A 13,979-nucleotide genomic window follows, 5' to 3' on the forward strand; every position below is an offset into this window, starting at 1 on the left:
TCTCCTCTCTCTCATCACTACCTCTTCTCTCTCTTCTCTCTCTCTCTCTCTCCTCTCCTCTCTCCTCTCTCTCTCTCTCTCTCTCTCTCTCTCTCATCTCTCCTCTTCTCTCTCTCTCTCTCTCTCTCTCTCTCTCTCTCTCTCTTCCTCTCTCCTCTCTCTCTCTCTCTCTCTCCCTCTCCTCTCTCCTCTCTCTCTCTCTCTCTCCTCTCTCTCTCTCCTCTCTCTCTCTCTCCTCTCTCTCTCTCTCTCATCTCTCTCTCTCCTCTCTCTCTCTCTCTCCTCTCTCCTCTCTCTCTTTCTCTCATCTCTCCTCTCTCCTCTCTCCTCTCTCCTCCTGTTGGTTCTCAGAGGGATCAGTAGACGAGTTGCTCCTTCACATCACATAGAACTCATTTTATTGGTGTTAACTTCAAAGATAAAGAGTATTATTTATATTTTATATTCTCATACTGTTGGAGTATTAATATCCTCGTGGTAGATCTCGGCTGCCGAAGACAGCGATGCGTAACTCATTAAAGACTTGACTTCCTTCCTCCTCTCTGCTTCCTCCTTCTCTTCCAGGTAACGGCGTCGGTCCCGTGATGGTGGACTCGTCTCCCACAGTGTCCTCTGTGTCGCCCATGCTTCACGCCAAGCTCGGCGGCCACGTCAACGGGCGGCCTGGTTTGAGCAGCCGGTCCGGCTCGCTGGCGGCGGGCTCCCCGAGGCCCTCGCTCACCCGCCGGCCCAGCGCCATCACAGAGGCCACTGTGGACGGGTCCAAGCCCAGGGACTACCTGATCCTGGCCATCCTGTCCTGCTTCTGCCCGCTGTGGCCCATCAACATCGTAGCGCTCACCTTCTCCGTCATGGTACGACTTCACGCCGTCTTCTGTCTACAAATGAAACCCAACAAATAATAATTAGACCACCAAACGATAAAACAGCAGCTAAACTTAAAGCGTTTCTATTATCTTATTTTACTGTGTTCAGTCCCGAAACAGCCTGCAGCAGGGCAACGTGGACGGCGCTCGCCGTTTGGGCCGTAACGCCATGGTTCTGTCCGTCGTGTCCATCTTGGGAGGGATCGCCATCATCGCTGCCGGCATCGCCCTCAACTGGGGATGTAAGTCACATCATCCACTTTACCTCCATCGGCCTGCTGTTGGTGGGATCTGTGATGACGTTGTGATGACGTTGTAATGACGTTGTGATGACGTTGTAATGACGTTGTGATGACGTTGTAATGACGTTGTGATGACGTTGCGATGACGTTGTAATGACGTTGTGATGACGTTGCGATGACGTTGTAATGACGTTGTGATGATGTTGTGATGACGTTGTGATGACGTTGTAATGACGTTGTGATGACGTTGTGATGACGTTGTAATGACGTTGTAATGATGTTGTGATGACGTTGTAATGACGTTGTACGGACGTTGTGATGACGTTGTAATGACGTTGTGATGACGTTGTAATGACGTTGTAATGACGTTGTGATGACGTTGTAATGACGTTGTGATGACGTTGTAATGACGTTGTAATGACGTTGTAATGATGTTGTGATGACGTTGTAATGACGTTGTAATGACGTTGTGATGACGTTGTGATGACGTTGTGATGATGTTGTAATGACGTTGTAATGACGTTGTGATGACGTTGTGATGACGTTGTGATGACGTTGTGTTGACGTTGTAATGACGTTGTGATGACGTTGTACGGACGTTGTGATGACGTTGTGATGACGTTGTGATGACGTTGTGTTGACGTTGTGTTGACGTTGTATGGACGTTGTGATGACGTTGTACGGACGTTGTGATGACGTTGTGATGACGTTGTGATGACGTTGTGTTGACGTTGTGTTGACGTTGTACGGACGTTGTGATGACGTTGTAATGATGTAGCTGCCAGAGAGATAAAATGTCTCCAGAGACTTTAGAGTCCTTTTTAAAGTGGATCTGTCACAGTTATTCATCTCTTATTTATCCATTCACTGAGCACAAAGGTCCATTTACTGAATACAAACAGTGTTTTAGTGGAATAGTTGAAACGTCCTCAGCTCTACAGCCGACTAATGCAGCTTCAGACAGAGCTCCTTTTTATTCTTGTTCACATACAGACATTTTTCCATTTCTTCTATTTTTGTTTTAATGTACCACCAGTTGTTGGAAGAAGTATTTAGGTTGTTTACTGCAGTAAAAGTACTAATACCCCTCTGTGATGAAAATACTCTGTTTCAAAGAAAAGTCCTGCATTGAAAACCTGAAGTAAAACTATGTGATCAGTTAAATATACTTAAAGTAAAAGTACTGATGTGTCAGTGAAATGTTCCCCGTCTGTGTTTTACTATTATATCTGGCAAAATCAAAAATAAATAAATATGTAATTAAATGAAGCAAAAATAATATTACAAATAAATATAGCCATTAATTAATTGATAACATGTGACAAATTAATATTTCTGTTTTGATCTTTATTTATTTATCTTTGTATTAATTCCTTTATTTATTTACTGTTCTGTTTCATTTTCCCTTTTATTGATTTATGTATTTATTTTTCATTCATTTTTAAATGTATTTATTTACGCATTTATTCTTTATTTATTTTTATTTATACATTTTTTATTTATTTATTTATTATTTATTTTATATTTATTTATTTATGCATTTTGTATTTATGTTTGTTTATTTATTTTTTTTTTTTTATTTATTTATTATTTATTTTATATTTATTTTTAAATGTCAATATGTATTTATGTATTTTTTTATCAAACAGAAGAGTAAATAAATAAGGGAATTAATACAAAAATAAATAAATAAAGAACAGAACAGAAATATAAATTTATGTCACATTTTATCAATTAATTAATGACTTCATTTATTTTTTATATTATTTATTTACATTTAATGATATATTTATTTATTTATTTTTGGATATATTTTTTATTGATATATGTATTTATTTTTGAATTTAATTAAATGTATTTATTTACTTATCTTTGCATTTACTTATTATTTATTTTTTAACGTATATATTTTTTTTTTTTTATTAAACAGAAGAGTAAATAAATAAGGGAATTAATACAAAGATAAATAAATAAAGAACAGAACAGAAATATCAATTCATGTCACATTTATCAATTAATTAATGGCTACATTTATTTTTAATATTATTTATGCTGCATTTATTTATTGTTTTATTTTTTATTTTATTTTCTATATTTATTTTTAAATATATATATTTATATATTTATTTAATTATTCATTTGTCATTATTTAATGACATATTTATATATTTATTTATTGAGTCATTTATTTATTTATTTATTCAATATTTTTTATTTTGGCAGGTTTTGGCCTCCATAGTTTCTGGATTATTATTACCGCTGCATTAATGTGTGTGTTGCATTTGAACTCCTTTATATCCTGTTGGCTGGTTTCAGTTAAAGTAGTTTAGCAGTATATAAAATAGAAATACTTAATGTAGTTAAGTAAATGTACTTAGTTACATTCCACCACCTTAAACATCGGTGACTTTCTGTCTTCTTTCTGTCTCCAGTGATTTTAAAATCCTGATTAAAATGGCGACACCAACTTCACGACCACACCCGACCCGACCCGACCCGACCCGACCCGACCCGACACCGACCCGACGCCACCCGACACCGCACTCCCTCCGACTTCCTGAAGCACTATCTTTCTCAAGCGCCTGCACCGGATGAAAAACTAAGTCTGTTCCTGTTGTTTGCTGTTGTTTCTCGCTGCACGACGAGCATGGTCCGCCTGGCGCTCTACCTCCGACACCCTCCGACTCCGACACCCACCGACACCCACTGACACCCACCGACACCGAGGAAAGGATGGATCACATGATGCTCATTTCATTCCGTGGTAGCAGCTCCTCCTTCAGACCGCTCTCCGTTGTCATGGAAATGGACGTCTGTCTCTATGGAAACGGGATTATTCAGACCTCTAAGTGAGTCGACAGGTCCAGTGATGGTCACGCTGGGTTTCCACCTTCTTGATGCCAAATAATGAGAAACTTGGTGTTTATCTGAGACGCTGCTGCCGGTTCGACCGGCCGGCAGAGTCTTTGTGCTGTGAGAGGGACTCGTGTTTCGTCCTCCAGCTGTTCCTGTTGCTGTGATTGGAGGATGGACGTGGCCCTGGACGTGGATGTGGACATGGACGTGAACGTGAACGTGAACGTGGACGTGGCCCTGGACGTGAACGTGGACGTGGACATGAACGTGGACGCTCACGATGCTGCTGTAGTCCTGATGTCACTTCTTATCTAGTTGCTGGTTCACAACAAAGTCAGGTTTTCTTTCAATTCTTCTGGGTTTCACTCTCCATATTCTAATAGATGATCTAAAACAGACATGTTAGTTAACGGGTAAAGCTGCTGATATCTGCTGCTCGTGCTCCACATTTAGACCCAAACCAGCACAGAGCTTTAACAACACTAATATACAGTTTCATCAGTAATTCACTAAACCAGCTGTAGTTTATATCAACCAACAGGAGGAAATAGGGACTTTGTCTGGGACTATTTTCAGCGGCGGATGAATCCTCGTGTGGTGCTGTAGTGAGTGTTAGTGTGAGCAGGACGGTGTGTTAGTGGGACTGAGTCAGAGTAAACTACAGTGTGTGTTCATGGTGATGAAGGAACATGTCACCCATATTTTACTACTTATTTTTGGACATGTTTCACCTATTTTACTAATGATTTTCAGATGTTTTTCCACATATCTCTTGGACATTTTTCACTAATGTTTTCCACATATATAACTAAAAATTTTAGCATCTTTTTTGACATTTTTTACCATTTTTTTCACCTATTTACCAATAATTTTAGCATATTTTTCACATATTTTTCAAATTATTTTTGGATATTTTTTGGACATTTTTCAATAAAGTTTTTCACATTTTACTGATAATTTTAGCATTTTTTTTTTTTACATTTTTGACAATGTTTTTCACCTATTTACTAATAATGTTCAGATATTTTTCACAGAATCTTCTGGGTTTTTTGGACACTTTTCACATATTTTTCAAATTATTTTTCACATATTTTTTGGGATATTTTTCAGACATTTTTCACTTTTTTTCAGATATTTTTAAACATATTTTTCACATTTTCCGGACATTTTACACCTTTTTCCTCACATGTTTTACTAATAATTTTATTATGATTATATAATAAAATATAATTATATTTTTCATGAGTAAAATATGTGAAAAATGTTCCAAAAATGATTAGTCAAATATGTGAATAATATAACAAACAACAAAAATAAGGGAAAAAGTCTGAAAAGAGAGAAGCAATAGAGAGAAAGCTAGAAAGAGAATCCGGCTGTGAAACACACACTGTACTTGTTAGTAGATATATCCACTGCTGGTTTGAGTCTGATCATGTGATTTAATGACTAGATGAAAATACAACTGTCCTTATTTAAACGTATGAAGTGAGCCACACGACGAACCAGAAAGACGAACTGGAAGCAGCTGGTTCTGACCGGCTGGCGTTCATCACCTCGTCATCGTCCAGTCAGCGTTTTGTCTTTACCGTGTGCCGACGGACGCCGGCTGGACCGACCGGTTGGAACTCTGAGGAAATAAGCTGCTGTTATGGAACTGAATCATCTCTTATAACCTGTGCATGTTTACACTATTTATTACAGAAGACTCTAGCCTCATTTAGCCAGAGCGCTGACTGAGTAGCACTTTGTACATAAATAATATGGGAAACTGTAATATGTCCGCCCGCTAAAGATGTCCCCCTTCTTCCTCCGTAGACACGTAGACGCTTCACGGTGATACGTCAACGTGGGCGCCATATTGGACCTGGCGAGACTGGCCTGTAACCCGTTATACATGTTAAAACTTTACAGTCTCTTTAGCGTGACTCCTCGTAGATCAGAAACGTTTGAATATAAAACGACTCGTTGAGAAATGGAGACGTTATAGAACTTTTTATCCCCCTTCACTTGTTGTTTGTTATATTTTTCACATATTTTATTAATCATTTTTGGAACATTTTTCACATATTTTACTAATATTTTACTTCTGAAAAATATCATTATATTTTATTATATAATCATAATATAATCGTTAGTAAAACGTGAGGAAAAAGGTGTAAAATGTCCGGATAATATGTGAAAAATATCTGAGGATTATTAGAAAAATAGGTGAAAAAATGTCAAAGAAGATATGCTAAAATTATTAAAATATGTGAAGAACCTTACTGACAAATGTCCAAAAAATCATTGAAAAATAGGTGAAAAGTGTCCAAAACAAATCCGAAAAATATCCGAAAAATATGTGAAAAATATCCGAAAAATTATTAGTAAATAGGAGAACAATAATTGTCAAAAATGTCCAGAAGATATGCTAAAATTATTAGTAAAATATGTGAAAAACCTTCCTGAAAAATGTCCAAAAAATCATTGAAAAATAGGTGAAATGTGTCGAAAACAAATCAGAAAAATATCCCAAAAATGTGTGAAAAATATCCAGAAATGATGAGTAAATAGGAGACAGAAGTATAAATGAAATGTGTTGAGAAATGTCGATGTTATAATGCTTTTTATCCAGAAAGACGGCAGCTCCTCTGTTCACTAGTATAGGGTTACGGCTCAGTCTCACCTGGTCCAATATGGCGTGCACGTTGAGGTACGATCCAGGTGTCAGTGCGGCGTCTACGCGTCTACGCTTCTTCCCTTCGTCGTAACTGACCGACAAATATCTCGCCGCCAAAAATGCACATTGGTGTTTTCTCTAGAGGACGTCGCTGCTGTGAAGATAAACCTGGTGAGAGGTCAGAGGTCAGGTGAGGTCAGGTGAGCTCAGGTGACCCCTCCTGTCCTGTATGTAGCATGCCTGTTTACTAACCACATTATGCAACACGATGGTCCCGGCTCGATGTCGACAGCTTCACTGAGTCGCGTCCGTCCTGGTACGCAGTCTCGTACGGACTTTGCTTGCGCTACCTCTCAGAGCTGCTACAGTGTTCCACCGCCTCACGTTGTTCCACTCTGATGGTTTTAACGACTGTTAACTCTCTCGTATCGTTTATGTGTTTCTGCTGTTTGTGTTTCACTGACTAACCGTGTAGTTCTGATATTCATGTGCAGAGTTTTAATGGTGAACACCTTCACGCTGCTCTACACCGTTATCTCTTATTCAGCTGGCACAAGTTCTGGACATAGAACAACTCCTATATTTAATATATAATATATATATATATATATATATATATATATACTAGGGCTGGGACGATTCACCTATCACGATACTCAGGTGGCGGTTCGATATGTATTGCGATTTTTAAGTCCAATCCAAATTTATTTATAAAGCGCATTTAAAAACAACCAAAGTGCTACACAATTATACATCAAATAAAACATAAAACAACACAATAACACCGTAAGACTGATTCAAAACCAACAGGACATTCAAATAATAAAAGCATCGAGACCAATAGGAAAGAAAAAAGATTAAAAAAAAGCATAGACAAGGAATAAAAGTATGTTTTGAGGTTTGATTTAAACCGGATAGCTCTACAGTCGTAGCGTCGGCCCATTTGACCGCGAAGACGAGCGCGACGGCCGGCTCCACCGCAACGTTACCGCCATACCATAACGTTGCCGCCATACCATAACGTTACCGCCATACCATAACGTTACCTCCATACCATAACGTTACCACCATAACGTTACCACCATACCATAACGTTACCTCCATACCATAACGTTACCTCCATACCATAACGTTACCACCATAACGTTACCGCCATACCATAACGTTACCTCCATACCATAACGTTACCACCATACCATAACGTTACCTCCATACCATAACGTTACCTCCATACCATAACGTTACCTCCATACCATAACGTTACCTCCATACCATAACGTTACCACCATAACGTTACCGCCATACCATAACGTTACCTCCATACCATAACGTTACCACCATAACGTTACCTCCATACCATAACGTTACCACCATACCATAACGTTACCTCCATACCATAACGTTACCACCATACCATAACGTTACCTCCATACCATAACGTTACCACCATACCATAACGTTACCTCCATACCATAACGTTACCTCCATACCATAACGTTACCACCATACCATAACGTTACCACCATACCATAACGTTACCTCCATACCATAACGTTACCTCCATACCATAACGTTACCACCATAACGTTACCGCCATACCATAACGTTACCTCCATACCATAACGTTACCACCATAACGTTACCGCCATACCATAACGTTACCTGCTAATTGTTTTGCACTTTTTGGGATATTTTTGGACATTTATCAGACTTTTTTTCGGAAATATTCCAGACATTTTTCAGAATTCTATTCAAACATATCGGCCTTTTTTTGGCCATACTTTGGCATTTTTTCCGGACATATTTCAGCCTTTTTAAGATTTCTTTTTGAACATTTTGTTTTTTTTCAGCCTTTGTTCTGACTTATTTTGTCCCTTTTTTAGAAGTTAGCATGCAGCTTTAGCTCTGCTCTGTCTAGCTCTGCTTTTCCTGTCAATGTGTGAAACCCAAAGTGTTTCCATCCTTTACTGGATGTGTAGTGTTTACCACGCTGGATTTAACATGGGAGGGTGCAGGTCGTATCCACGACGACCCTCCAACGTTTTACACTCTCTGAGGTTTGTTTTGGTTGACGGGTACGGAACGGATATGACGTCACGTTACTCAGACTACCACAATAAAAGATATGACGTCACGTTACTCAGACTACCACAATAAAAGCGGGAACTTCCTTCTAAAACAAAAAAATCGCAATAAATACAGTAGGTGAATCGATTTTTTTCCCACCCCTAATTTATATATATATATATATATATACAGTATATATCTATATCTATAAGACACGAAGAAACAGACAGTTCTGAGGAAGATTTTTGGTATTCAGAGATAAATATGAGCACAGAGCCGAGCTGTTACTTTTTATATGAAACTCAAACGACGATTCAAACGCATGAAATAATTAAATATTTAATCTGTAACGCTCAAAGAAAACTCCACAAAAAGCACAAAATAAACGGTATGAAACCCGACACACGTCACGGAGAAGAAAACAAAAAGGTGGTAAATTCATTGAAATTATTAATTAAACTTCGATAATAGTTTATTTTAAAAACAATTCCTTAAAGGTTTACATAATCATTAACAAATACTTAAATGTTATAATGTGTTCAACAAGAAACTGTTAAAATAATAATATAATTTTATTGTTTGTTAATAGTTAAAAAAAAAAACTATTAACTACATTTTAATTAATTATCAGTTTGCCATTAATAAATGATTGTTATTATGAACAAAACAAAAAGACTAATTGTGCGCTGAAATTGGATTTGATTCATTTTTGTTCTGATGTTGGACAGAAATACGTGGATATAATCCAGATTGCACCTGTTCTAATGTCAATATGTTTGATGCTCATAATTTAGAGATTTCTAAATATATTTATTATTTAATTAATCTTATTTATTTATTATTCTAGTAAATATAATATTAGAGGAGAAGTTTATTCTAAAGTGTAAAAGCTGGAAGTCTTGTGCAGAACTTGTCGTTTCTCGATGCTGCATCCTGTGAAGACGTTCATTTACTTTCCTCTCGTGTTTATTTCCTGTTTATCATTTTCTTTTGTAAACGCTCTTTTCACACCTGATTATTAATGCTCTTTGTATTTTTATATTTCTATTGCCATTCTCTGGATCTCTTTTTGTATTGACATGAATAATCTGGTGTTTGTAACGCTCAGTATTTAAACTGCTTCCTGCTTGCTCTTTCTGAACGGGCGCTGTTAGCATGAGTAGACTTCATTATGTCTCTTATTATTATTATTATGATTATTAATATCTCCTGACACCGGACTCTCTTTGTGCCTGTGCATGCCTTAACTTGACTGCTTTATGAAGCATACTGAATGAGTAACACAGTACATTTATCCAACACACTGTTGATCTACTGCTGTTGAGTATATTTGATGATGTTTGAAGGGAATAAATCCCGTTAATACGACCTCCTCCACGTCTGCAGGCTCGTCTGTCCATCTGAGGATCAATCATGTGACACATTAACTCATACACATCAAACTCATGTTGGTACGATGACAGGCGTCACTTCCTCCGTATATCACAGCCCTGGATAGAAAACAAGGTCATAACAGATATGATGTATTAATATATCAGCCGCGGTAAAGAACGACAGCCAATAGAGAACCGAGCTGACCGAAGCAGGAAGTCGCCGTCACGCTTACATAATATACTTTGGATTTTTTGCATTTCTTGACATACCATACTGTCAATCTTTTGCATTTGTTTTTACATAATATACTGTGATTTTTTTGCCTTTTTTCCAACATGCTATACTCTGACTTCTTTGCCATTTTTTTTACATAATATATTGACTTTTTTACCTTTTCTTCGACATACTATACAAACTAAATTTTGACCGGCTGTCAGCGTTTCAGCAGTTCGGTTGTATTTTGCGTATTCTTTCCCTGCTGTTAGTTAGTTGTTGGCTTTTTTCACATAACTAATGAGTGTAAATGTAGATTGTATGGATCCAGTAGTGTAGGTGAAATGTTAAACATTGCACCTTTAAACCAATAGAGAAACAAGCTGACGCAAGAAGGAAGGACAACCACCGTCGTCATGGCGGCCACGGCTAATGCATGAGCTAATGCTAAACGTGGAGCATGACGTAGTAGTGAGACGGAGCTCAGAGATGGAGGAGCAACGTGTTTATTAGTGTTTATTTAACGTGTCTCCATGACTTCATCCGTCCATCCTTCATCAATGTTCAGTTCAAAGTAAAAACTAACATCACTTTGGCTACGTTCCAAATCGCATACTTTTTCTTTTTACTTCTAGTACGTACTGCAGCTGCCCTTACAAAGTACGTACTGTTACACGCACTACTTCCTCATAACATTGCACCTTGAACTTTGACCCTCTTGCTCATGTATCCCCTGCACTGAGGATTGTGGGTCAGAATAGCCAGAAAAGCATGCTGGCTTGCATACTGCAAAATGTGACGGGGTGTAGTAGGACATCCTGGTATTTGTTGGCATACTGTAATTTGACCTTCTAGCATTGGGACGTACGAAATCTCTTTCTGGCATACTAAATAGTAGGGTAGTATGGGTATTGAAACACACAGTACGTACTAAAGGCACAATGTTATGCATACTGCATGCAACATTACACAGCTGCAGTATGCACTAAAAGTAAAAAGATTTGGAGCGCACCCTAATTCTTCCCGCCCGTCGTCGGCCATGTTGGTTTACACTAAAGTCCCGTTTGATCGCCAGAGATTTAGAGAGACGTCCTGTTTTTTTTCTGTGGGGACTCTTGTTGCTGTGCCGTCACTCTCTCCAGGAGCACCAGAAAGTTACCGTGAACCAACGGGACCAGGTTAGACCGCTACGCCGCTGGAGACGGCTGCAGGAGGAGACGGCTGGAGAACCCTAGCTAGCTAACGCCTGCTCTCCTCCCGGTGAAGTCGTCTCCTGGCGGCGAGGAGTGAGGCAGAGCAACCGTGACCCGGCGCTGTCCTCTGTTGGACTCATTTCCTGTATCGTTACACTGCTAGCGTTAGCCTCCAGTCTTTGCTTTGGTTAGCCTCCAGCTAACAGCGTGACCTCATCATGACGTCATCACTAAAACGGTCTATAAGCTGTTTTCTTATCTTCTTGTAAACCGTCAGAGTTGTCGTCCACTAAGAAGTGAAATGTGCAGCTTCTGCTCATTAATTCAGACGGCTGAGGAGGAAACGCTGGTTATCTGTAAATAATGCAGAAACCTCCAGCCGAGCAGAAATAAGAGGTCTGAGGCCAAAAGTACATCTAAACTCTCCTTTTTATCACAGGATCAAAGACCTTTTACTGAAATCCAACACTTTGAAGCTTTTTAACCTTTAAAGATTCCTAACAGAACTATTTCCACACAACATAAGCTGCTGTTTTAACAGTATAAAGTGTGATGGATGAAGGTCTGCAAAGGAAAACACAGAAAACTGCATTAAATCAGAATGTCAGAAATCAGTCTGCACCAAATGTTCAATGTGAGTTCATCATTAGTGTCATATTCATGATGAAAAGTCTATAGAATATCTTTAAAATACAGTTTATTATCATAACCACCAGCAGGAAATGCTTTTATTTTCTTAAATGTTGTCGTGCTTTTATTTGTGTTTCTTTTTTAATGTGAGGAAATCAAAAAGAGAGAAAGGAAGAAGAGAGCGAGAGATATAAGGAGGGAGTGGGCTTCATTTTCTTTTACACCCGGGGTTTCTAGGAGGAGAGGTTGTCACGGCAACCGTCGGCAAGGGAGCGAGGGATGCTGGGATGGAGAGAGAGACGAGAGACGAGAGAGGAGGAGCAGGAGAGAGGAGAGAGGTCTGATTCCTCTCTGTTAATAAAAGATCTCTCTCTGTGTGTGGGTGCTTCGTTTGAATTTTAGATTCTTATAAATTATTAAGAGACTTCACCGCTGAGGAGGAGGAGGAGGAGGAGGAGGAGGAGGAGGAGCAGGAGGAGGAGGAGCAGGAGGAGGAGAGGAGGAAGAGGAGGAGGAGGAGAGGAGGAGGAGGAGGAGGAAGAGGAGCAGGAGGAGGAGGAGGAGGAGGAGGAGGAGGAGGAGGAGGAGGAGGAGGAGGTGGAGGAGGAGGAGGATGAAGGATAGGAGGAGGAGGAGGGGAGGAGAGGAGGAGGAGAGGAGGAGGAGGAGGAGGAGGAGCAGGAGGTAGAGGAAGAGGAGGAGGAGGAGGAGGAGCAGGAAGATGAGAGGAGGAGGAGGAGGAGGAGGAGGAGGAGGAGGATGAGAGGAAGAGGAGGAGGAGGAGGAGGAGGAGGAGGAGGAGGAGGAGGAGGAGGAGGAGGAGGAGCAGGAGGTAGAGGAAGAGGAAGAGGAGGAGGAGGAGGAGGTAGAGGAGTCTCTGAGTGGCTGCAGGAAACCAGACACACAGACAAAAGATAAGCGAGGAGGAGGAGGAAGAGGAGGGGGAGGCGGTGTGTCATAATGCAGCTAGCTGAGCAGCAAGAGAGGAGGAGGAGGAGGAAGAGGAGGAGGAGAAGAACACAATGATAAGAGAGGAAGAAAGGATGTGAATGTAAACACAGTAGATGAAGGTGAACAGTTTGTATCTACTAACATCTCTTCTTCCTCTTTAGAGCTCCATTAAAAACACATCAATGAGTCACAGATCCAGTTCAGAGATGGAGCTCTGTTCATCCAATGATTACTTTACCTTGAGTACTTTAAGTACGTTTTACTGCATAATGCATACTTTACTTTATCTACATTTTACTGCATAATGCATACTTTACTTTCAGTACTTCAAATATATAATACAGTAGTATATATAATAGTGTATAGTAGCGCTCCATCTGTCATCAACTAAATTACAATATTACAAATTTACATTTACATTACTATTTTATATTTACTTCAATTCAATTCAATTTATTTTTATATAGCGTCAAATCATAACAGAAGTTATCTGGAGACGCTTTACTACTAATACTTGTGTTTCTATTTATTGTATACTTTAGAACATCATGTTCTACGTTTACTTGTGTGATTTCCTCTTTTATATATAAATATTTTATGAGCATAGCTGAAGGAACCTGAGACTGAAGATTTTCATTGATAATAATAAAGAACCTTGAACCGTAGCCTTTATATAATAAAATAATTAGTAAATTGAAGGTAAATTTACTCCACAAACAGTCCAGTTTATATTCTTTGTATATTTCTGTCAATAATAACTGTTGGATAAAACCTGTGAAGCATCTTAATGTATATTAATTAATGATTATAATAGTTTGACACAGATAAACATGTACTGATGACAGAAACGTTCTGCCCAATCAGCTGTCAGTGTGAAGGTGAAGGGGCGGGGCTTAAACGTGACGTCACAGCTGGACAAAGCCCTGCA

The 13,979-nt window shown here is 39.0% G+C and overlaps 1 protein-coding gene across 2 annotated transcripts in view; it reads left to right on the forward strand.

Annotated features, from left to right (window-relative positions):
• LOC141781371 (uncharacterized) overlaps nt 1-8,105 on the forward strand; it is a 21,501-nt gene extending 13,396 nt beyond the window's left edge. For both annotated transcript variants that reach the window (XM_074657085.1, XM_074657084.1), the window contains 3 exons: nt 565-854; nt 976-1,108; nt 3,541-8,105. In XM_074657085.1, the coding sequence (XP_074513186.1) occupies nt 565-854; nt 976-1,108; nt 3,541-3,557 (440 nt within the window). In that variant the 3' untranslated portion in view covers nt 3,558-8,105. The remainder of the gene's footprint in view (nt 1-564; nt 855-975; nt 1,109-3,540) is intronic.
• The last annotated feature ends 5,874 nt before the right edge of the window (nt 8,106-13,979 follow it).

Source organism: Sebastes fasciatus, chromosome 13 (assembly GCF_043250625.1).
Source record: "Sebastes fasciatus isolate fSebFas1 chromosome 13, fSebFas1.pri, whole genome shotgun sequence".
In the NCBI taxonomy this organism is placed as follows: Eukaryota; Metazoa; Chordata; class Actinopteri; order Perciformes; family Sebastidae; genus Sebastes; species Sebastes fasciatus.